This window comes from Hakea prostrata, chromosome 2 (assembly GCF_041222555.1).
Source record: "Hakea prostrata isolate BN-2017 chromosome 2, UWA_Hpros_2, whole genome shotgun sequence".
Classification (NCBI taxonomy): Eukaryota; Viridiplantae; Streptophyta; class Magnoliopsida; order Proteales; family Proteaceae; genus Hakea; species Hakea prostrata.
The window spans coordinates 19,792,607-19,818,820 of record NC_142601.1 but is presented as its reverse complement, the minus strand read 5'-3'; the positions used below and the strand labels follow the sequence as shown (position 1 = coordinate 19,818,820).

The 26,214-nt window shown below is 37.9% G+C and overlaps 1 protein-coding gene across 1 annotated transcript; it reads left to right on the top strand.

Annotated features, from left to right (window-relative positions):
- The first annotated feature begins 9,996 nt into the window (after positions 1–9,996).
- On the top strand, positions 9,997–12,082 carry LOC149023970 (CASP-like protein 4C1). The gene is made up of 3 exons (XM_089142868.1): positions 9,997–10,759; positions 10,864–10,999; positions 11,168–12,082. The coding sequence occupies exons 1-3, from the start codon at positions 10,521–10,523 to the stop codon at positions 11,387–11,389; spliced, it is 597 nt and encodes a 198-aa protein (XP_088998994.1). The 5' UTR covers positions 9,997–10,520; the 3' UTR covers positions 11,390–12,082.
- Positions 12,083–26,214: the final 14,132 nt, after the last annotated feature.

Sequence of the window (26,214 nt, the reverse complement as noted above, 5' to 3'; positions counted from 1 at the left end):
TTTTTGTGCTCTGTTTTTTTGGGTAAAGATTGTCCTCTGTTTATGAGATGGTTTTTGTGCTCTGTTTATGCTGTCGTTTAACAGATTTGTAGATGGTTTGTCTCAGGCCTATCAAATTTAATTGCACTGGATGGAAGTTTTGTTTCTTTCCATTCTATTGGGAAGAAATGAAAATGACTCAATTAAGTTAATTTCCATTCAATTATCCCTACTTGACGAAAACCTCAGTCACCAGTCTCAGCTCCAGACTTAAATCTCTCTGGTATTTCTTTCCATCTTATCAATACCAATATGCACCATCATCTTTATGACTGTAATTCTTTCGCTCTCTTCATCGAACATGTTCGGCACTCGGGGGACATTTGTAACAGAATAGATTTCAAGAATGGGTATATATTTATGACTGTAATTCAAAATTGACATGCTTTTCCTAATATTTTTTATTTTTATTTTTTCCTTTTTTGGTGTTGGCAATGAGGTTGTGAGTGTGAGTCATCAGGTAACTTAAGTGTTGGATGTTAAGATAGCTTTATTGAGAGTTGGTTTGGTTGACGAGAGACTAAAATGCTTTATAGTGTGAGGTCAAGAATAGGAATCTTTTTGAAGCTAAAGACAAAGATTATTAAATTATTTACAAAAACTACCTTAAGGATGCAGTTAAGATGTACTTAAAACTGATTCGGATATTAGATCTATAAAAATGAAAAGTTTTATAAGATTTCAATAATTTATAATCAAAGATTCATTCTAATATGTATATTGATATGATCGAATCTTTTATGTACATGCTTTTGAAGTGGGGTAGAATGCTAATAATGCTTTTCAAGTCGAATTTTCTTTTTTTCAAGTAAAATATAAATTAATACAATTGACTATAAAAATCTGACTTTCAAGAACTTAACCAAAAAAGGTTGGCCAACAAAGTTCCAGTTGTAGGGTCTTATTATGTGTGAAATCTTTGAAACTTTATTTCATTATTTATGGGATCAATGTAAACCTACAAGACTGTTCAGACTGAAGGTCTAAATACCCATAATTAAAAATAATCCATTATTTTACTTGTTCTTAGTTTAACGTTTCAACAATTATCTTGACAAACAAGTACATCTGCACATCTTTAATAATTAAAAGACTCAAGCTGAGAAAACAAAGTCTTTCCAGTCCAATGTTTGTGTAGAAGGAAAAGGACATTTTGTTGTCACTTTTGACTAGCATGACAAGGAATCTAATACTTCTCTTTGTTGTTGGAGCAATCATTTTCCAAAATTGTTTCAAGTCTGATTCAACATTTTTTTTTAGTACAATTGTCAAAAAGCTACTAAAATGAGAGAGAGTATAAAATACAAGATAATAAGGGTAATTTTCATTTGGACCCCTTGAGGTTTGGTCCATGTTATTTTTAGTCCAAAAAAATGGATACTTTGCATCTAACTCCCCTGAAGTATTCAATAAGATCAATTAAAGACAATTTGTGATTTTTATGACCAAAATACCCTTACATCTATTATACCGTAAGATTTGAATATTTTCTTCACAATTAATCCAACAATGAAAATCAAAGAGTGGAGTGTTAGATTTTAGACACGTGAATCATTCCGATCGAATGAACATAAATCCATCTGAAAAAGAAAAAAAAAATCCTCAATTCTCTCTCATCTTCTTCATTGTCTCCACGTCCGCCATCTTTGCCTTCTTTCCTCTTCAACTCCGGCACAACTGCTAAATCTCCAATCAATACTACCTTGAATACATAATCAATTTTCTGATGAAATCCCCATACAAATTCGACATTTCTCTCTCCGTCGCAAATCTAATGAAACCCCTCCCTAAATTCAGAACAAAAGAACTAAAATCCGGAATAAGTCAGGCTAGAGAAGGATCAAGTGGATTCCAATTGTAATCGTAATGGGATAAGGTAGGAGATTGTGAGAGGTAAGGAATTGCTCATGAGGTTCCTCCAGACAGAAACAGAGAATAAATAGAACAAAAAAAATAAGTTTAGGGTTACAGTAAAGAAAATGGAAGAAACGAAGAAATGGAGAGTAAAGAAATGTGAGGGTGTTTTGGTCATAAAAGTCACAAATTGTTCTTAATTGATCTTATTGAATACCTCAGGAGGACGCAGATGCAAATTGTCTATTTTTTTTAACTAAAAATGATATGGACCAAACCTCAGGGGATCCAGATGAAAATTACCCTAATTTTAATCGCTTCTCTTTCTCATTAAAATCATCTCGAACTGAACACTTGTTCAATTCGAGTATTTGTTTGTTGGTTGAATTCGAGTATTTGTTTGCTGGTTGCATCTGCCGTGAGGTTTGTAAATCATGATACGTGATGTTTTCAACTTTTGAGATCACAATTATTGAATTCTAACCAAATCTAATGTCGTGATTCAAGAACCAGGTGGAAAATACTCATTAGTCAACAGAATAACTTTTCAAATCCTCTATCAAATGAAATGAGGAAAAAACTTCTCTTTCTCAGTCTTTGATGCATGTATGCGTGGGGTGGAGTCAGAATTGAATATTGGGATGGTCAAATAATGAGTCTGGATTACCTTTTCATCAGATAAGCACTAATGTTTCTCACGATACATATTATGTGGGTCAATGCGGGACCTACTGTAGATCCTACCTTTAAATTGTTTTATTATATTCAAACATGAGGTTTACATTAAAAATTTAAGTAAATTAGTTAGAGGACTAAAAGTTGTAACCATCAAGATACATTATGAAGTAGTAGTTGGGAATGATAAGTCTATTCTTTTCTGGAGAGACAATTAGATAGGAACTAATCCTGCTTTTGTAGATATGGCTATAAAGTTTATTTCAATTGATTGATTAGAAGAGAATATATAGTCCTATGTGCAAACCAGTGAGAGGTTGTGGAATGACAAGTTTATTAATTTTCTGCCTAATAATATCTGTCAACAGATTAAAGCATGTGCCACTTTCAGAAGATAATGGTAGTGACAGGTTCATATGAAAGCATTCTCCAGATGGCGATTCACTGTTCACATAGCTTATGAAGCTATTTCAAATGAACTAATAATGCCGGCTCTTAATTCGTACACAACAGCCTTTTGGGGATGTGGTTTGGAATCTAAAACTATCGAGTAGATTGTGCTCGTTTGCCTGGCTTGCAAACAAAGATTGCCTCTTAACGAATGCTTGCAAAAAATATTTGAAACTCCAAGATGAATATGGATGCAATTTTTGTAGTGCTGGGGTGGAAGACAATATGCATGTCTTCCGAGAGTGCGGTTTTACTACCGGTATATGGAATCAGCTAATCTACCCGACTAATCGAAATTTATTTTATACTTGTGATAGGACCTCTTGGTATGAACTTAACATTTGTAGAGAAGCTTCTAAATGGTATTCAGGATGGCCAGATAAATTCGTCTGTATGATTTATTTTCTGTGGAACTGGAGGAATAAAGATGTGTATGATATTGATTATGTCTGACGTGGAAATGAGAAGTTAATAATAGAGAATTACTTCACCACAGTAAATGAACCATAAGAATCCTGAAATGCAAAAGTACAAAAATCACCAAGTACTACAAAGAAGTGTAATTGGTCTAAACCACTAGAGGATTGGTTTAAATGCAATATTGACGCCTCAATTATCAAACAAGGTCAAATTGCTCAAGTAAGAGGAGTTATTAGAGACTATAGTGGAGCTTTTCGAGGCGGATTCACAAAAAATGTGCGACATAATGAAGTTCTAGAAGCTGAACTTTTGGCATTGAAGGATTGGATATTGCTCTCAATAAGGGGGCATGACCTATTGAAATGGAATCCGACTCCTCCGAGGCTATCATGCTTCTTCATCCTTATTCGAAGATTCAAGGAAAGTTTAGGAACATTATTAATGACATCAGTCAAAGATTCATATCAAATGGACATGTCCGTTTCACCCACATTAGATGGGAAGGAAACCAAATAGCCAATTGGTGTTCAAGAATGTTCTGTGATGAAATGGAAATCTTGAAAATCCTACAAAAGGCACCCCTGAAATTAGAGGAATTTCTTTAGGCTAATGTGTTGGTTAAATCAAATTAGTGCTTTGTTTGTTTTGTTTTCTATTGGGTCCTGCCTAACCGTTCTTTCTACAAAATATATATATATATATATATATATATATATATATATATATATATATATATATATATATATATAACACAATTATAAATAAATTATAAAAAATATATTAAAATAAAACATAAGGACTAAAATTGTGGGAGAAAAACTTTAAAACACATGAAAGAAAAAAGTGGAAAAGAAGTGAGAGAAATTGTAGGAAAAAAGATAGATTTGAAATTTATTAACTAAATATTGAGAAAAACAATCTCTAATAATATTAATGGCTGAAATTCTAAATCCAACTAATAAAATTTTAAATTTAGATTGCTATTAGTAAGAATCGAAAGTTTTGGGATTCAAAAACTTGATTAAGATTTTAATTTTTATTAATAACAATTTAAATTTCAAGAGAAAGTTTAGGGATTTAAAAAAAAAATCAATGATTATCATTAGATCTGATAAAATTAATGGTTGAATTCTAACGAGATTTAAATTGCTTATAGGAGAATCAAAATTTTAGGAGAAAGAAAGACAACGAAATAAATAAATAAAATTCAATTATGCTTTCTGAAAGAATACTAGAAAAATCTTGAGTGAGAGAAAGATGAATAATTTGAGAAAGAAAGAGTAAATATTTGATAATTGTAGAGAAAATTTAAGAAAGCTCTAATGTTTACTAACTACTCTAATGTTTTGTGAGACTTATGAGATAAAAAAATAAAGGAGAAAAAAAAAAAAGAATAAAATAAGAGATTTAGGAGAGAATAAATAATAATGAAAATATGAGAGAATAAATAGAGAGTAATTCATGGATCGTGAGTTAGTTTTTAATTAGGATTTAACTTTTTATTCCTTAAAAATTAGGAATTTAATGGTAACCATTAGATAATGATTAAGAATGACATATATATCCATTATTTTTATCTTAAACTTTTATTTTTAATTTTAAGGGGCCAATTGGTGGTATTTCACTTGTGAAGTGAAAAAAAACAAAAAACAAAAAAAAAAAAAAACCAAAAAACTATGGGACTAATCAAAAATTTAAAATATCCGGGGATGCCCCCGGCCCCAATGTGGCTCGGCCACTGTGTGTGCCAGTGGATTTGGTGTCAATGTGGTGGATTCTTGTTCCATGGTTGATAATATTTCAAGTTATAAATCTATTTTAATTAGGATCTTTTGAAATAGAAGAGGAATAACTTTCCAAAGAAGACTCATGTACCAAAATCTAAAATTCCATTCTCGCAATGTAAAGTCTCTTTTTCTTTTCATTAGTTATTCTTTTTAACTTGAGAATTTCATGATACAAGAATTGAGGGAATCTACATGTCATACCAATCCTTTACTCTCTTTTTTGCCTAAACATGTCAAACAAATCATGGTGTTGAGAGTTGAGAACTATTCACATGAAATTAACATATATAATTTGACCAAAAAAAAAAACATAATAAAGTAAGAAAAATGATGAAAATTTAATATGACGGGTAATCATATAAGACAAATAAAATAGGACAATAAATATTAAGTACAAGCACTCATTTGGCATGAACAATCTCCTTTACATAGTTACACAAATTCTTTTAATGATACACAAACAATAATTAATATAATTGAAACATGCTAAGAACACTTTCTTTAAGGTATTTAAATGTCTCAATTTTGTATAATTTGGGCGACCATGCATTTTCACCTCTAAGATCAATCAACTCTTTCCATTATAACGGTGCACTCTGAAGTGTGACAATACTTAGGGATTCAAAAGTTGTATTTACCAACCCATTTTTAACAAGATTGTTCAAAGAAAATGCTCGCTCAAGAATGAGGAATTCCTCCCACTTGTATATAGGAGAGTAATAGACATTGCTTAGTAATGTCTGGAAAGGATAAACATGTATATTAGGAAAAAACCATACTTCTAGCAAAAGATACTCCTTGGCTACTTTGGTGTCTACTAGGAATTCTAAATAAAACATTTTCACTAAATTTTAAGGGATATTATATTATTTTGTGTTTCATTTATTTAAAGAAATAATATTGAATGTGTATGTACATATTGAATATAACTTTTTTTCATCAACAAATCAAGAATGACTGTTCTTGCAGATGAGTTTGGATCACCTCACCGTTAGGGAATACAAATGTGATCTCGTGAGGCTTCACCACACAATCTGAATATTGATAAAATGAATTAGAGATGAGATCTTCAGTGAATCCCATGTATGCCTTACAATTGTTATGTGGTGAAAAAGAATCAGGAAAACACATTCTTCTCCCTGACGGGATTGGACATGAAATTAAGGCATTTCATAGTTTTTTTTTATTCAAAAGAGTAAATAAGTTATATATCCTAAGTAGGAATACAATCATCAGAAATAGATTGCTACTAAGCTAGATTATTTATTAGTTATAATGTTATGTTTCTGCACACAATGTTGCTATGTTAATAAAATAGTTTAGTAGATTGGGGGATTTGAAAGTAATGCATGTGGCTTTTGTATCTTTGATGCTATAGCTAGAAGAAGCGTCAAATGTTGTAGAGCCCAAATTATGTGCAGAGATTTGTGGACTAATGAGCAGTTCTTTCATTATTGCACCAAATTTCTGAAATGGATATGTTTGCCAGTTTTGCTATCTTCAATCCTTCATTTATCGTAAAAAGAATAGCTCTCACCAAATCATCGTTACCCATACATCCTGTCTTCATGTTGACTATTGTACCATTTACACAAATTCCCACACTCCATCATGTTTCTTTTAAAACTCCATTAAGAACCCCCTGCACAACATAAAGTGGGTAAGTAGATTATAAATAATTATCTAGACATATGAGGTGCATCTTGAGTGATGGCATTAACTAATGGTTCTCAATAATAATATTACTTGATATACTCATGTGAAATTCCTGTCCATTGACATATATTATTCAAAATCCTGTATGGATTAGGTCTATTTTTATTGAAAACTACATAGTTTCTTTCTAGCCATAAAAAATAACTAGTAAAAAATAAATAAAAAATAATAAAAAAAGAAAGAAAGAAAGAAAGAAGAACCATCGAATTGCTCATTTGTCGAGCTATGTGTGAGCTAACAAGGGAGACGCAAAGATGGAGGAAAGATTCATTGTTCATGTGTTGTATTCGGATTCCCAAAGGTCTTGCCGCCCATATCCTTTTAGTCCATTCGCATGACAAGAAAATATGTCATATAGTCTTTGTTGTATCTTTGCATAGTTCACACACAGTGTCTATTTTCGGCCATCGGGATAGAACATATTTAACTGGCAGTTCTGCATTCAACAGACGCCAAAATAAAGATTTAAATCTCAGGTAGAGGAGTAGTTTCCAGAAGAATTTCCATCAACGTTTGAAGAGACTACAATTCGTTGGGTATATTTGTCTCTGTAATGTGTGCCCCGCCAACTTGGTAGAGAATTAACCATTGGAAAAGAAAATTTTCAAAGGATTTTTTTAAGATTTTTATATTTACCCCACTCAAATGAGCCAAAACTTTAGTTGCTTCCCTTATGTGACATAAATTATGTCAAATGAACAACTTAACAGTTTTAATTAGTGTCTAGATAACTCCAATATAAAATGACTAAAATACCCTCATGATGTTAAATTACTAAAATACTCTTATTTCTTCACCATACCCAACCCTTAGAAATAAGGCCCCAACCTTTGGATGCTTTAGTTTAGCTTGAGGCTTGAGTCCGCCTAACCTTGATTTAAACTAAAAAAGCCTGAACTCGAGTTCGGTCTGACCCAAATCCCCCTCATTGATTGTAATAGGCTAGATAGGGATAGGCTGATTTTGATTGGTCCTAATTAACCTTGCATTAAAAAGAATAATAAAAATACATTAAAAAAAATATAGGTATTTTCAAAATAAAAGATGAACATCCATCCAAATAACCACCTACTCAAGTGATTGAAGACAACATGCTAATTTATATATATGTATCCATCATACCTGACATAGAAGGAATTACATGTACTTTTTTTTTTTTTTAATACTGGAAATATAATGTAGTCCGCAAGAGTCGAACCCAAGACCTCTCCATTGAGAAGTATGGAATTACATGTACTCGTCATATGTAAAATAAATTTAAACATTTGTGGTACATACACAAGTTTAAAGCTTAATCAACCATACTGAAGATAGGAGTTTTATGTCCGAAAATGCATTAGCTACCTCATTCATCATAAATCATTAATTTAATTAGGGTTAAAATCAAGGTTGGGTAAACTTAATCAAGGCCTCAATCTTAACCCAGGCCAGTCTTAACCAAGGTTTGCAATTATCATTTAACCCATCCTTAGGGTTGAAAAAACCACCCCAAACCCTATTTGGACCCTAGGTAGGAAGAGTTGACAGGGCCAAATCTACACCCCTTGGTGATTCGTATCTATTTTAAGTCTCCTCAATACATATTAATGGCTTCTACCAATAATACAATTAATTGCTTACCAAAAAACAGAAACACATTATTAATCATATGGTTCCAATAAATTTGTTTGGTCATTATTTTACTAGTCACAAGGGCTTGAGTCTAGATCACCTCCCCGTTTAGGGAGAGAACATTGTGTTCTCTGACACTTTCTCATCACACACAGTGGTGAAACCTACATGTAAATATTGAAGAAAAAAAAAATACTAGAGATAAAAATATTAGTGGGTTTCATGTGGACCCCATCTCCTACTATGTGGTTTTGAAGTGTAAGGGGAGCACATTGTTCCCCTACAGGGAGTTTATCTAGACTCATTGGGAACAGGGGGGGGGGGGGGGGGGGAAGGTGTGTGAAAGACAAAAGAACCATGACTTCATTGCTCTTTAGTCCCTCTATCAGTCTACTACCATTGTAGCACATCCACAATTTGATACTAAAACTCTAAGAACTTGATTCTCTTCCCCAGGGATCTCATATGAGGGAAACCTAGGAGAGCTGCCGACTCCAACTAGCGTCCATGTACGACCCATACTAGATCTGACCGACTACCCATCCTACCTCCTCTATGTTCTTGACAACCATCTTTGTCTCAGTAAAGTCTTTGAGTGGCATGTTTCGGTCCTCTTCCCCATTACTTAGAAAAAGTGAGCCACTGGTTTAGGTACAAGATACTATCATTACCGCTTAGACAATTAGACATCCAACCCGTAATCACAACGACCCAATTGCAAGAGTGGCACTCTACCAACTGAGTAATATCCCCCCAAGCCAAGTGGAGCATGCATGAAGGGGCCAGATGCTTCTTCTATTGTTTTCCCTCACAACTGGGCCATCTTAGACTTGAACCAAAGACGTCGCCTATGAAATAAATCATTGCACCTATGATTCAACCAATTGGGAGAGAATCAATAGATTCTTTTTCGGGAGCGATTCATCCTTCCCGAACGTAGCATACAACTCTCCGTTGTACTGCACCTAGAAGATTTCACAAAACCTTTATCACTTAGTTTTTGACTTTTCGAGAATATATTGATCATGATGCCCTTAAAGCCTATATGTGACGATAGCTCCTTGACCATGCCATATTTGCTTAGGGTCTGTTTGGTTACATGAATCCAAAGATTTGAAATGATATGATATTACATTTAAAAATTAACTGCTTGATTAGCCTCAAATCTATCGAAGTTCATAGAGTTCTATCAGATTACTCCTCGTGTATCCGCAAATATCATCAATTTTATACTTAAGGTAGAATCTATAAATTTCACCAATACTCAATAATGGCTTAATTCACATTTTAAGCCAAAAAAAAAAAAAAATTAAATCCTTGGCTCCATGAAGATAGAAATATTTTATTCCCAAACCGTGGAATATTTTACAACCAAACACGTATAAACTAAGTATAAATCTGCAGGTCAAAAATCCAAATACCTGATTTGAGCTAACCAATCAGACCCTAAAAGCACAGAAGAAGAACTCATCTTCTCTCTCTCCCTAGCCTGCTCTCTGCCACTTTTAGTCTCTCGGCGCCCAAAGTTGCCATTGGAGAGATGTTCTAAACTGCGCTCTCTCTGCCTTATTACTACCGTTATCTGTTGATATCTTTTAGGAGCTTCTCCTTTTTTCCCTCTCTTTCCCCCTCTTTTCTCCCACTTTTTCCCTCTCCTCCTCCACCCTTTTTTGCTTGTCTCTTCTTTTTCTCTCCTCTCCTCTCATGGAACCCACGCCGTGTCCCGTGACTCGAAAACGAAGAAGAAGAAGAGGAAGAAGATTAGCTCTTTTTCATACCTAACAAACTCCATCTATCTTATTACTAATCGATCTCATCAGAAAACTATACTCGTTTCTCTCTTTTCTCATGACTTGTGTTTCTGTTTTCTCTTCAATGCTGCTGCTGCTGCTTCTGCTTCCACTTCTACTGCCACTCTTCTGCAACAACAACGACGACATCAACAACCGAAGCAGAAAAAACTAGAAGATGCGATTTCCTCCATCGTCTTCCCTTAGAAACGGAGAAACCCCACCTCGAATGCCGTCGTCGGCACCATCTCACTTCCACTCCACCATGTCCATTCAGAAGCTTAGACGCTTCAACATACTCATACTTGTCTTCCGTTTTGCTTGTTTCTGCTTCTCCTTTGCTTCTGCTATCTTCATGCTCACTAACACCCACAACTCCCGTGGTTCCCCCAGCTGGCGCGACTTCGAAGCTTTCAGGTAAATTTCCCCCTTTTTTTTCTTTCTTTTCTTCTTCTTCTCTCTCTCTCTACTCAAATTCCAGTTTCCTTCTCCCCGAATTCCAATTCTCTATTTCCTTGCAGGTTTGCGCTCGCTGCAAACGCAATCGCGGCTTTATATTCGCTTGCAGAGATGGGAGCTTCGATTTGGGAGATACTGAGAGGCACCACTTTCTTCCCGGAAACCGTACAAGTCTGGTTTGATTTCGGTCACGATCAGGTTTGTAATCCAAAATCTTCCCTTGAGGATTTTCAGATCAGTAGTTACCAGTGTTCAAAATCTATTTTTCTAGCTCAACTGGTCATCCATGACCAGATTAGACAAGAAATTTCTCTGATAAATCATAAAAATTTGTTCTTGAGAAATGAAATCTGCGAGTTTTGGTAGGTTTTCGCGTACCTGTTACTGTCGGCGGATGCGGCGGGAGCGGCATTAGTACGGACGTTTAGAGGAGGAGATACGTGTACGACCTGCAACACGTTTTGTGTCCAATCGTACATTTCTATTGGTCTGGGCTTCGTGGGCTTTCTCTTCTTAGGGTTTTCTTCATTGCTTTCGGGTTTTCGGGTCGTCTCGTTTATCATCAACGGCTCTCGCTTTCATCTCTAGAAAATTTTACTCTTTTGAGAAATCCGAGTTATTGTGTGAAACGGTTCTTAACTGGTGAGACTTGTCACCTTATCCTGTAAGAAAAGGTGAGATTGGAGTGTTTTTTTCCTAGAACTGGCAATTTTTTATATCTTGGAATAGGGGTGTTACATATTTGGAACTGGTAATTTTTTATATATATTGGAATAGGGTTGTTACATATGTGCAAGGTTTAAAGTATCCCATGATACCATGCGATGCTAGTCGATACGTATCCATATTTGACCCAACCGATAAGATACATCGTGATACATATCTCCATTGAATTTCACTAAAATACATTAGCTAAAGCGATACAATACACGATATAGGACGATATGTTTTTTAAAATCGCATGACAGATACGATGCTTGATACTGATACTTTAAACCTTGCATATGTGGTCAGACCGAAGAACAAAACGGCATTCCATGTTCCAAAAATAGCGGTGTTAGTTACAGCGGATCGGGTCTAAGACCATTGACTAAGAGTCTTGGATTATTTTCATTCTCATTTGTAAACATTGGATTTAAAAAAACACACGCATTCGGATGGATGGACCATGAAAAAGAAGAAAGTGTTCGCCAAGCCTATCTCTAAGACTTGCTCTTAAAAAATAAATAAAGCTTTTAGAAAGGGGTTAGAGGGGTCCGGTGCTCACTTAGTGGCAAAGAGGCTTACTCAATAATATGGGCTTGATTACCACAGTTTGTCTCTTTGTTGCCATTACTACAGCAAGGCATGGGCCTTTCAGCAAGGTTTGAATTTACAATGTCTCTTCTAGAAAAGGTTGGTCTTTGCACTTGAACAATTGCATTGGTTGAGATTGCAGAGTTTCTTCCTTGTATTCTTTTTCCATGAATTATATTTAAATTTGAATTTTTTTTGGGTAAGTGGGAAGTACAAGAAAACCATGTTGGAGTAGCATCTTGAAATAACATGGGGATGTGATGCAAGTCTTTTAGGGTCATTAGTCACATTCCAATAGTGTTTTCCTTTAAGTGATTATTTGTTTGCAAAAAGAAAGGGGTGAAAGGAATGGAACATTGAGACCAACTAATAGTGGGGGTGGGAAAACAATAAGAAACATGGAAAAAAACATGGGGTGAAAAAGTCAAGTGATGCATCTACAAACAAGTTTGTTTAATTTAAAGAAGCTTATTTGTTTATTTTTCTAATTTGGTAAACCAAACAAAATGAACATTTAGATCATTGGAAACATTCCACTCTTCCCACCCATTTTATTCCAACAAGCAAACATCTTTGTAAAATTTTAGTCCCCCTCACCACTGGATGCAAGAGAACTCCAGCCAATTATCTCCCAAGATATAATAAAATTTGTAACTAGTTTTATGTCAAGTTTCGTTATGCATAAACCATGGAGCATTTATGAGAAAATTTAGCAACTTGTTATTGTAAAGTTGGAGGGAGTAGGCATAGACACAGAGATATCTATTGAAACCACGACAAGTTTTTCAACTTTGTTATCAAATTTATGAACACTTCCTTTATCTGCAATGTTGATACCTGTTGGGGTCAAATTTGCCGAGGTTGTAGACCACAGTTTGCACTAAATGATTCAAATCTAGTTTGATCTGATTCAAGCTTCATTCACCTGCAAGATCACTGGAAAAAGCTGTTAGAAACAAAACGGATTAGTTGAATTGGAGTGTTGTCTCCGATGGTCAAGTCAGTAATGACAAAGTGTGTTTGTTCTAGAGCTCGAGAGAACTCTAGGTTTTCGAATGTTTGAAAATGGGAAGTTGCAAGATTGAGTGAGTGAAGTGTCTTACCTTTTGTTTGTGTTTGATCCTATTTATAGATTTCTCTTACTGACCAAGTCTTATTTAGACCGTCGGTTGAGTGTTTAAAATAATGGATATGATTAGATTCCCACATGGTTTGTGGTTTGGCCTCATGTCATGTTCGGACCGCTGGTTGGCCTGACACAAACCAGTGATTGATGGTTTATCCATAACATGAGCCTCCAAGTCTGCTGACCATGTTGACCTTGGTTGAGACTCTAGTTAGGAGGCTTAGACTTTGCCCTTGATCAGCGTGATCACTTTCGTCTAGCCTGTTCAAGTATGTTCTTCACTTATGTTTAGCCTGAGAATTCGTTAGTACTTGAGTTCATCTTCGGTCATGAGAATTTATTCAGACACGAGTTCATTCTCCTGACTAAAAAGGTTCATCAAGAATCTTGAGCTCTTTATTTAGTTATAGTTCATCAGGAGTTATAAGTTCATCTTTTGATCAGCAGAGTTCATCAGAAGTTTTGAGTTCATCTTTTGATCAACAAAGTTCATTAGGTGACGTTGAATTCTTCTCTAACTAGGAGAGCTCATCAATGAACACTAGATTCATCAGGGTTATTCTTCCTTTCGGAGTTATTTGTTTGACTCAAATTTCATTTTTGAAATTCATTATCCACGTGGCCAAATTTGAATTCACCAACGCTTGAGATTCTCTGAGAAATTATTTACGAATCACCAAGTCTTAATCCAAATTTATTTGAAACAAGATATCCTTATCTTGGGAAAACGCTTAGTTCCCATAATCATTTCAAAAGTAACGTTTAGCCCCATGGTCGCTTCAAAAGTAAAGTAACGTTCATCCCCCAAAATCACTTCAATAGTCTAATGAAAGCTTTAGCTTGTCAGCCTTTGGCATTCCCCTCATAAATGCTAAGTCTCACTTTATCCAATATGGTCGATCCTCCACAGGTATGGCTCGTGAACCCTTTTTCTTGACTAATCTGTCCTTTCCACGTGTTCAGTTATTTCCCTCCAAGATGCAGATGATTTGATCTTTCTTTCTCAGACGTCGATTCAGATTGTTTACATCCGTTGATTCAAAACATCATATATCTTCCCTCCAAATTCGAAGAGTTCCCATTTGCATCATTTTATCCCTATATTTACTCCTTCTGAGTCACATCTTTTCTTCTTCATCCTCATCTTTGTTTCGCCTTTTTTAAATTCAATATTTGTCTGCAATCTGTGTTACTATACAAAAGCTTTACAAACCTTTTTCATCTTTCTCCTTTCATTCCTTCTTTCCTTTCACTTTAACCTTCATGGACCCGACCAATAATCCTACTAACCCAGCTCTGTCCCTAGAGTTGAAGCTTCTTCAAATCTTGTCTCAGGAAAAACTCCTACTAATCCTTCCACTACTGGACCCAGCAGACCCCCAATTTCGATTGGGACCCTGCTCCTTATGCTCACAACGAGGTCGACAATCTCTACAAGCCAATTGACATTGCCAAAGAGAAGAAGAATCCCAAAACCGCAGGTCCCGAATGGTACCCTGCAAAGATTAGGAAGGCAAAATTGACTTCTTACCTTCAAGACTATCGTTTTCCCTCTGATACAAAGATTGGGCTCATGGACCTTCTGACCGTGCTTTTCTCATTGACCCTGGTGTGATTGCCCATTTATATTAAGTCCCTAGAGGCCGGATTTAGGATTCTCTTGAGTCCTTGGACTCAATCCGTTCTTGATTACTACCAAATTTGCCCTTGCTAAATAACTTCAAACAGTTGGAGACTTGACAATTGTTTTTGGGCATTTGTTCAACGAATGGGACGTAGTCCCTTTATCAATCTTTTCCGGAATTATTACACCTTAAAAGTTTCTAGCGAGCGTGGCTTCTTGCATTTCTCCAGAAGAACTAGCATAAGTGCTGAGCTTGATGGGCATTCCATATTTGTTGATATGTCCATTCCCCACGACAACAAAGGCTGGAGGGAGAAGTATTTCTTTTGTGCTATCTATTTCCCCAACTATCATTCTCGGTGGGGCTTTCATTTGATCGAATCTTTGGCCCCCTTTAATCAAAGACCTCATTTAGACGACTATGATCAAGAGACATGGTACTTGTTTCCTTCTGGGGAACAAATTGATGTCAATGAGTTCAGGACAGATGAAGGGTTGGCTCGTTATGGCCTTCTTCCAGATATGTTTTCTTTTAAATTCTGCATCGTTTTTACTTTCTACCGTCCCTCATGATTCCTTCAGGCTGATTCCCACATTCTGTTCTGGAGTTGGAACTTGGAAAGCTCCTAGTTTAGCTGACATCCAATGGGATGTCCATTCTAAGAAAGAGGTTGAAGCTGTGTCGGAAAAGAAAAAGAAAAGAAAGAAGCCTTCAAGCAGTACTGGCCAAGTTTCACAGTGGGAAGGTCCAAGTTTCACAGATGGCTTGATGAGGAGCACAATGATAACAGGGAGAAGAAAAAGAAAAAAGTAAAAAGAAATCTGATGGGAAGAAATTGAAGAAAGCAAAGAAAGGTGTTGATGAGGAGAGTGATGTGAATAGAAAAAGAAAAAGGTCTGATGTTGAAGGGGATGATGATGACCTTAAGATTATTGGCATCAGGATTGATGAGAGTATTGCCTAGAAGTCCAGTAGAATTCGGACCTCGAGACGAGGGCTCCATTCCATGGGGCCATCCTTAGGTAAAGAATTAGTCATCCCTAAGAAAAGTAAGAAGATGTGGACCATGTCTCCTGCTTCGAAGGAGAATCTTGGGGGTAAGAGGAACATAGAGGGGGCATTTACTCCTATCCAGCCCTCTGGACATAACGTCTCTGCTCTATCCTCTATAGTTCATCTTTCTCTTAGCGGAGCGAGTGTCTCAGCTGTCTGTTCTTTAGAATTTTAATTCTTTGGGAAACCTCATCTTCTAAATCACCTCATAAGTAAAAGAGTTTGAATTCCCACCATTACTCTCCTGCAATTACTTCAAAAAAACATTCTCCTCTTCATCTTCTTGGGCATTTACTTCTCAAGAGGAAGACCTTGGATTCCACACCTTAACTGACTTAATCATTGGAGGTGGCTTCCCGTCCTCAGAGGCAGCCCACTTTCACTCTTGTTTTGTCTTCAAGAGCTAGGTTTGGACCAAGAACGAACCAATGAGTACATTTTTTAAAAAAACATTTAGCGCCGTATGTGGGAAACGCTAGCAAAAAGCCACTAATAGCTTTCCCCCCTGAATCTATCGTGTAAAAGGCTGGGGAAAAAAAGAAGGAATATGGTTGGAGACAACTCAGGAGATCGTGGTTCTAAGTCTCAAGAAAACCCCCGTGCCAAGAAAAAGGGGACTAACCGCAAAGGAAGAACCTTTAAAGACACGCAGTCTCTATTAGTACGTTAGCGTCTGCCAACAACAATAGAGGTGCATGGAGATCTCCCTGCATAGGGAGTTACTCCCACTTCTACACCAGATCCCGTACAGTTAATGGATCTACAACAAAAGATGTTTGAAAGATGGGTTCCTTCCAGTCAATGGTGAACCAATGGAGCCAGCTCCTACCTTCTTCCGTTCCTGCTACTGTTTTGCCTATGCCTAGGGAGATGAAGCAAACATGCTTCACACTCAACAGGCAAAACATAAAAGCAAGGGAAAGGCCAAAGTGATGGATGAAGGTGGAAACAGATCTGTCTTTGGTAGATTAGGAGCCTATGCAGACAGACACTCTTTTCCTGGAGCCGGGACAAAGGTACCTCAAACTTCGAAACCTCGACGAACGCTGGAAGAGCGCGTGGCTGAGTCCAAAGGTCCATTACCTGATGATAGAGTCTCTAAAGCTTTAGCATCTACTCGTGATGAGAGTCTATATCGTCAAGTACAGGACACGAATGAACATCTGTATCAGCTAGACAAAAAGGTCCCTGATGAAGTTCAATTTGTGTTGAGCCAGGATCATTTTGTATCTGAGATAATGGCAGCACCTTTAGCGGTAGGTTTTCGTACCCCCACTTTTACATCTTATAATGGGTCAACAGATCTTATGGTGCACATTAGTCACTTCACATCTATCATGACTATGTGCAGGGGAGGGGACCCCATCAAATGTAGATGTTTCCCTGCTTCCTTAACAGGACTAGCAACCACGAGGTTCTCTCGGTTACCTAGGTATTCCATCCACAACTTTACGGAACTGAGGTATGCCTTTGTGTCCAGATTCAAGAGTGAAATCAAGAAGGATAAGATAGAGGACAACTTGCTAGCCCTTAAGCAAGGACGTTCTGAGTCTATCCAAGACTTTATCACCCATTTCAACAACATCTCTATCCTTATTAAGAATCTAGACGATAAAGTGGCTTTCACAGCCTTCAAAAGAGCTGCAGCTAACGAAAAATTGGTGACCTCTATCATTAAGAAGACACCCAAGACCTTAGCTGAGTTGCTGGACTTGGGATATGAGATGGCCATAGTGGAAGAAGTTTTGGAAGCAAACCGCAACCACTACAGAGATTAGGACAGGCCTACCATCCGGAAGACTCCTGAATCAAGTTCTAAGCCACACTTCCCAAAGAGGGATCCAAAGCCTAGGCAAGAGTGGCATGGCAAGCAAGTGGTCGAGGAGGATGAAGAAGCATTTACCCTTCTAAACAATTCACGATCTGTAGTCTTGATGCAAATCCGAGACTCAAAAGACTTGGGATTATTGAAAACTTATGGTAGATTGCATGCACGCCCCCAAAACAGGGCTAACATGTCCAAGTATTATCAATACCACAAAGACAATCATACCAATGACTGCCGCATGTTGAAGGTGGAAATTGAGAAGTTGATTGCCAGAGGGCACCTGAATCAGCATGTAAAGGCCACTCACCATGGTGAGGCCTCACCTCTTCCGAGAAGGCATAGCAGAACTCCTCCCCAAGATAGGGTTGAGCCAAGAGGGAAAGGTCCAATGGCATCTAGGGACGAGGACCTTCCCAGGATTCATACTATATTCGGAAGGCCCACTCTCGAGTCATTAAGGCAGGTCAAACAAGGAACACGTGTCATAGGCACAGTTGAGCCTTCAACATTGACAGGCTTTGTTCAAAGTGAGCCAATCACTTTTGCCGAGAAGGAGCTAAGTGATGTCCACACCCCTCACGAGGATGCCATCAATCAAGATTAGGTTGGCAAATCACATGATATATAGAGTCCTAGTTGATACTGGATCATCAGCTGACATTTTGTCTTTGGATGCCTTCCGCCTACTTAAGATTGACCAGGAGGCACTCCAACCAACTGTAGCCTTGCGTTATGCCTTTGCTGGAAGTTCCACTACAGTGAGGGGAACATACAACTTGATTTAATAGTGGGGACCTTTCCCCGACAAGTGACTTTGCCCACCATGTTTATGGTAGTGCACAACTTGTTAGCCTACAACATCATTTTGGGACGCCTAACACTGATGGCAATGGGAGCCGTAATCTCCCCTAGACACATGATGTTGAAGTTTCCAACTGCTGAAAGCGTTGGGGTCTGCAAAACTGATCAAAGACAGTCTAGGACCTGTTATCTCAATTTCATTAGAAAACAACCAACAACTCCACTTGCAAGAATCACTCTCACTGTTGAAGTATGTGATGAGAGAGACGAGAGCCTGATGCAACAAGGAGATTTAGTTGAGAGGTTGCAAAAGGTTCCTTTGAGCCTCACATATCCGGAAAGGGGGACCAATATTGGTTCAAACAACAAGAAGGCCTCAAGTAGGAGCTGACTACTTTTCTCCAGAATGCAAATGTCTTTGCATGGTCAGCTGAGGACATGCCCAGGATTGACCCCAATGTTGCTGAGCATAGCTTGTGGATCAACAAAGGGGCTACGCCTGTGATTTAAAAAAGAAGGAACTTCCCTACTGAGAAGCAACAGGTAATCCAGGCGAAGGCCAAGAAGCTGGCAAGATCTGGGTTCATATGCCCAATCGAATGCCTCAAGTGGCTAGTGAATATGGTAATGGTGAAGAAAGCCAATGGAAAATGGAGAATGTGTATAGACTACACTAACCTTAACAAGGCTTGTCCTAAGGATTGTTACCCACTGCCTTGTATCGACTTGTTAATTGATGCCACAGCAGGCCATGAAGTGCTGAGTTTCATGGATGCATACTCTAGGTACAACCAAATCATGATGAAGCCTGAGGGTGAGATCCATACTACCTATGACTAATCGAGAAAGCTACTATTACAAAGTCATGCCCTTTGGTCTGAAGAATGCTGGAGCCACTTACCAGTGAACTATCAATAAGATCTTCTACAAGGACGCAACATGGAAGTCTATGTAGATGACATGTTAGTCAAAAGCATCCGGCAGAACAACCATATTAGTGACTTGTCAAAGGTCTTCAACATCCTCCAAGAACACAAGATGCGCTTGAACCCTGAGAAGTGCGCTTTTGGGGTCTCATCCAGAAAGTTCCTGGGGTTTATGGTTTCACAGAGGGGCATTGAAGCAAATCCTGAAAAGATCAAAGCCATCATGGATATGTGGCCACCTCATAGCATAAAAGAGATACAATGCTTAACAAGAAGGGTTAATGCTTTAAGTTGCTTCTTAGCAAACTCTAAAGAGCGTTGTTTACCTTTCTTCACAGCTTTAAAGACTCTTAATGCCACTTCAGATCCGGTTTGGACTGAGGAATGTCAGAGAGCCTTTGAAGAACTGAAGCTCAAGTTAAGCTCTTCTCCCATTCTTGTTTGTCCCACCCCTGAAAAGGGACTTCTTATGTATCTTGCCGCATCTTCTCAAGTTGTAAGGTCAGTATTAATACAATATGAGAAAGGCATCCAAAATCCTGTTTATTACGTCTCTTATGTTCTTCTGGATGCTGAGATTAGATATCCAAAGATAGAGAAACTTGTCTTAGCTGTGATGATATCTATCACGAAACTAAGGCCCTATTTCCAATCTCAGCCTGTAACAATCCTCATCAACGCTCCCTTAAAAAAGATCCTTCATCATCCGGATTTAGCAGGAAGAATGGTCACTTGGGCAATTGAGCTGAGTGAACATCAAGTTGACTTCCAACCAAGGACTGTTGTAAAGGGACAAGCGTTGGCAGACTTTGCGGTTGAATCTACCACTGGATGGAGCATAGGAGAAGAACAAGAGATATTTGTGGAAACCTAGATTCTCTTTGTTGATGGAGCTAGTAACGCTGCGGGTAGTGGAGCTGGTTTAGTGCTGCAAAGTCCCAGTGGCTTCACTATCAACTATGCTCTTTGCTTCACCTTCTCAGCAACAAATAATATGGCTGAATACAAAGCACTCTTAGCGAGGCTCTGTTTGGCTAACTCGTTGTGTGTTAAAAGCTTGAAGATACACAGTAACTCACAACTGATAGTGTGAAACCCAGCCCTAACCTTGACCCGGAAACTTTGTTATTTGTAGGTCCAGTGACCCAAAGTAAAGTAAGAAGTCAGCTTTGGGCCATCCCAGTGGAGGATTTGGTGTCTGGCTTTGAATCCATGAGTGTTGATGATGAGGTTCTATTTATGGAAACTGAATCTTGATGAAGATCGGATTAGTTGATGGACTTGGAGTGCTCTCTATCATGGTTTGAAGGCATTTCTACCTATTAGGTAAGTCACTTGGTATGTGTGCAAAACCCCTTTAGGGTTGGATTTGATCTGGGCCTTCAATTCCCTGTTTAGAAGTTGCTGAACTGATTGGTCGACTGGACCAGTCGACCAATCCACTCGACCAATGGGTTCTGTCTTTGGTAATTAGGTCTTGCTTGCTCTATTTAAGTCCAATCTCGAGTCTACTTCGTATTTTCTGCCTCCAAACTCTTTGGAACGAACCAAAGACCTCTCGCAAGTCATCTCCCTTGCGTCCTTGGTGTTTATCTTGACGGATCTTCGTCAAAACTCTTGTTCTTACACAAAAAGGTATGTTTACACTCTCTTCTTCTTCTCGTATCCTTGTTTTCTTTCCTTTTTGAGTTGAGACGAGAGGAGATGCTGCATTCTCTCGTTGCAAACATCTCTCGAACTTGTCTATCATGATCTTCCTAAGGATTAATGGCTAATGCGATGATCTTAACCATGATCATTGCAAGCTTTTGAAGGAATCATGATCAAATCATGATCTTGTCTTTGTTCATCTTTTGATTTAAATTCTGATCTTCTTAGATCTACTATATTGATCATGTTAGTAGTCAATCGCTGTGTTTTCTTTACATGATCCATGATCTATCAATCTCTAGTTGTTTCTCTTCTACCATACCATGCTTTCTTCAAGAATCATGACAGTTACATCTATGGTAGGTTTTGTTTCCTTATTTAGATTTATGCTCTTAGGTCTATTTTCTTGAAGATCTAAGTATGCCTTCCATGATATCTTTATCGAATCAATGATTCATTCTCCTATTGTTCTTGTCTATGATTTCTATCTTGAATTCTTCTAGAACCATGATTGATCTAATTATGGTAACTTTTTGTTTCCTAATTTGTAACTTGAAAACTTGATTCGATTAGTGTTTTGAGGTCCTCTATATGTTAGGATACTACCAATGTAGTTTACCCCTTGTTTAGTACCCTTTTGAACCACCAAACTCGGTTCTTTATTCTTAAAACTCTGATTTTGTAGGCCACTGTCTCCATTGGTCGACTGATTGGTCGACTAGGACAGTAGAACAATCCAATCGACCAATGAGTACAAAGAACTCCAGATTTGGTCCGTTTTGGATGTTTTGATATCTTTTCTCTGTTAGGGATCTTTCCTAATATGTTGTATACACTTGTTTAGGACCTTCTTCTCAAGTTTGTCAAGATCTTACTTGATATCTTAGGATTTCTTTGCAAGTTATAAAAGGTAAGGATGGTTACTTCTTTAACAACATAAATTGCATATCTTAGTTTCTATATTTGAATCTTGTTAATTTATTTCTTTAATTAGATTCTTATAATGTTATACTACTGTGGTACTTGTCTTGATATCGTAGCATTACTTGTTTATATTAAATTGACTCATGTATGATTTACTTACCAGTTATATACAAGTTGATTGTAATTATTGATTTCTTTCCATATATGAAGTTACCATATATGTGATGTTATGAATTGATGCTTGTGTATGCTTAAGTATGGTTTGGAAAGGAGAGGTGTCCTTTTGACACTTCTGTCCTAAGACTACTACGGGAATATTATGGGATGTTTCCGGAGATGCCCTCTGGACACCTTCCTAAACTGTTGGATGACATATTTAGGACTGTCTAGTAGTGTTTGGCTAGGATGTCCCGTTATGCCAGACCCTAATCGGAGGGGTATTGAGACAAAACGACCCATGGTAGCAATGGGGATTCATGGGCGCTCAAGACCGGTAACCAACCCGTGAGAGGACAGGAATCACATTGTGGGGGCCATTTATCGGTAGGGTTGCATATGGATAGTGTCACGTCCTCCCAGCCGGTACCCTATCTGGCATACCCGAGAGTGTGATCCACAGCCCAAAGATCAGGTATCGAGTAATCAACCTCCCACATAAACAATAACATAATCATGAACAATAATAATAAAAGTGCGGAAGATAAACCATAGATCCAATAAGGAAAGAATGAATCATAAATAAATCGAGTACTAGATATAATCGTGTCAAAACAGATAAGTAAAGTGAGGCAAAATCCCACTCTACAACCAGCGGAAAAGTAGCTCTAAAAGAGAATAAACTAGACAAAATCTAATCCCAGTAGCAAGTACAATGGGTAACTAAATTGTTCTCCACTTTATAGACAACATCCTTATAAGTATAAATCTCATAAATGGCACAAGGACGCTTCCACTCAATGGTCGGACTAAGCATCGTACGGAGCATAACCACCCGCGGAATCTTCAGTGTAATTGTTGTAACCGCAATCACCTTCCCCGGAGATATGCCTCATCGCCTTGCGCTTCTTCATAGGGACCGTCATAATATTCAAGACTGCAGAATAGTCTAACAAACATTGTACAATAAAGGAATGAGTTTCAAAGAAACTCAAGAAAGGCGATTAAATCCATAATAACATAAATGGCAGGATTTCAGAACAAACATAAATGCAATATGATATGAGACAAGCAATGAATGAATGAATCTAACTCTATATATGCTGGTCTCTATTGGCAGACATGCTTTAAGTCATAGCACCGTACTTCTTTAGGAAGGTCTCAATCACTCAAAGATCAGTTGGTAATGGGTCCGGCATCCCTCGGGACATTCCATGGCTGGGGGTTAAGTCACCACTCTCTCACATCACCATTGGTCTAAGTACCGGCGCATGTCAGGGTAAAGCCTAGCCAAATGCAAGTCTTCTACTTAGTTACATCAAGTCAGATCCAGATACGTCCATTCCTCGTCCCTGACGATCCTTTCCGGTATCCTTCACACTAGAGTCCTCATAGTCCCCGACTACGGACTCATCAACCCTATTGGTTATCCACATATGGTAAACGGGAAGCTCTCACGTCCTCTCACGGGTTGGTTACCGGTCTTAAGCGCCCGTGAGCCCAAGTCTAACCATATGCAACCCTACCAATAAATGGCCCCCACAATGTGATTCCTGTCCTCTCACGGGTTGGTTGCCGGTCTTGAGCGCCCATGAATCCCCATTGCTACCACGGGTCGTTCGGTCTCAATACCCCTCCGATTAGGGTCCGACATAACAGACATCCTAGCCAAACACTACTAGACAATCCTAGATATGTCATCCAACAGTTTAGGAAGGTGTCCAGAGGGCATCTCCGGAAACATCCCATAATATTCCCGTAGTAGTCCAAGGACAGAAGTGTCAAAAGGACACCTCTCCTTTCCAAACCATACTTAAGCATACACATGCATCAATTCATAACATCACATATATGGTAACTTCATATATGGAAAGAAATCAATAATTGCAATCACTTTGTATATAATTGGTAAGTAAATCATACATGAGTCAATTCAATATGAATAAGTAATGCTACTGTAATCAAAGTTATGCAACAGTAGTATATCATTGTAAGAATCTAATTAAGGAAACATATCAATGATATTCAAATATAGAAACTAGATTCATGCTATCTATGCAATTAAGGAAATAACCATCCTTACCTTTTATAACTCGCAAAGGAATCCTAAGAAATCAAGTAAGATCTTGGCAAACTTGAGAAGAAGGTCCTAAACAAGTGCATACAACATATTAGGAAAGATCCCTAACAGGAAAGATACCAAAACATCCAAAACAGACCAATTCTGAGTTGCTTGTACTCATTGGTCGAGTGGATTGGTCGATCGGCCCAATCGACCAATCAATCGACCAATGCGATAGATAGTAGCCAAAAAAAAACCGAGTTTTAAGATATGAAATCCGAATTTGGTGGTTCAAAAGGGTACTAATCAAGGGGTAAACTACATCAGTAGTATTCTAACATATAGGGGACCTCAAAACACTAATCCAATCAAGCCATCAAGATCCAAATTAGGAAACAAAAAGTTACCATAATTAGATCAACCATGGATCTTGAAGAATTCAAGGTAGAAATCAAAGACAAGAACAATAGGAGGATGGATCATTGCTTCAGGTAAAGATATCATGAAAAACATACTTAGATCTTCAAGGAAATAGGCTTAAAAGCATAAATCTAAATAAGGAAACAAAACCTACCATATATGTAACTATCATGATTCATGAAGAACACATAGTATGGTAGAAGAGAACAACTAGAGATTGATAGATCATGGATCATGAAAAGAAAACACAGCATTTGACCACTAACATGATCAATATAGAAGATCCAAGGAGATCAGAATTCAAATAAGAAGTTAAACAAAGATTAGATCATGGTTTGATCATGATTCCTTCAAAAGCTTGCAATGATCTTGGTTAAGATCATTGTTCTAGCCATTAATCCTTAGGATGATCATGAGAGACAAGTCCAGAGATGTTTGCAACAGAGAATGCAGCATCTCCTCTCTGTCTCAACTCAAAAAGGAAAGAAAATCAGAGATGGAGGAGAAGAAGAGAGTGTAGACATACCTTTTGATGCAAAAGGAAGAGTTTCGACGAAGATCCGTCAAGAAAATCACCAAGGATGCAAGGGAGATGACTTGCAGAGGTCTTTGGTTCGTTCCAAAGAGTTTGGAGACAGCAAATACGAAGTAGACTCGAGATTGGACTTAAATAGAGCAAGAAAAACCTAATTGCCAAAGACAGCACTCATTGGTCGAGTGGATTGGTCGACTGGCCCAGTCGACCAATCAGTCGACCAATGCTGATAGCAATTCCAAAACAGGGAATTGAAGACCCAGATCAAATCCAATCCTAAAGGGGTTTTGCACACATGTCAAGTGACTTACCTAATAGGTAGAAATGCCTTCAAACCAAGATAGAGAGCACTCCAAGTCCATCAACTAATCCGATCTTCATCAAGATTCAGTTTCCATAAATAGAACTTCATCATCAACTCTCATGGATTCAAAGCCGGACACCAAGTCCTCCACTGGGATGGCCCAAAGCTGACTTCTTACTTTACTTCGGGTCACAGGACCTACAAATAACAAGGTTTCCGGGTCAGGGTTAGGGCTGGGTTTCACATTCTCCCCCCCCTTAAAGAAATTTCGTCCTCGAAATTGAAAGCATACTTGTGCTTCCAAAGAGGTAAGGAAACTTCTCCTTCATGTCTTCTTCCTTCTCCCAAGAAGCTTCTTCAGGGGTATTGTTCTTCCACCGAATCTTCACCAAAGGGATGGTGCGATTCCGTAGCTGCTTGTCCTTCCTATCCAAGATTTCGGCCGGTTCTTCATCGTAGGTCAAATCAGCACTAAGTCCTTCAGGTGCTTGCTGCAAAATGTGGTCCGGATTCTCTATGTATTTTCGGAGCATCGAAATATGAAACACATTGTGAACACCAGCAAGAGGTGGAGGTAATGCTAATCGATACGCAACAGGTCCAACCTTTTCCAAAATCTCGAAAGGTCCAATGAAACGAGGGCTAAGCTTTCCCTTAACATTGAATCTCATCACACCCTTCATTGGTGAAACCTTTAGAAAGACTTT

Bases quoted from the DNA above. Each gene is read 5' to 3' on its own strand.
- LOC149023970 (XM_089142868.1), top strand. From the start codon at position 10,521: ATGCGATTTCCTCCATCGTCTTCCCTTAGAAACGGAGAAACCCCACCT. The intron at 10,760-10,863 runs GTAAATTTCCCC...ATTTCCTTGCAG, and splicing joins CGCGACTTCGAAGCTTTCAG to GTTTGCGCTCGCTGCAAACG. The intron at 11,000-11,167 runs GTTTGTAATCCA...GAGTTTTGGTAG, and splicing joins TTGATTTCGGTCACGATCAG to GTTTTCGCGTACCTGTTACT.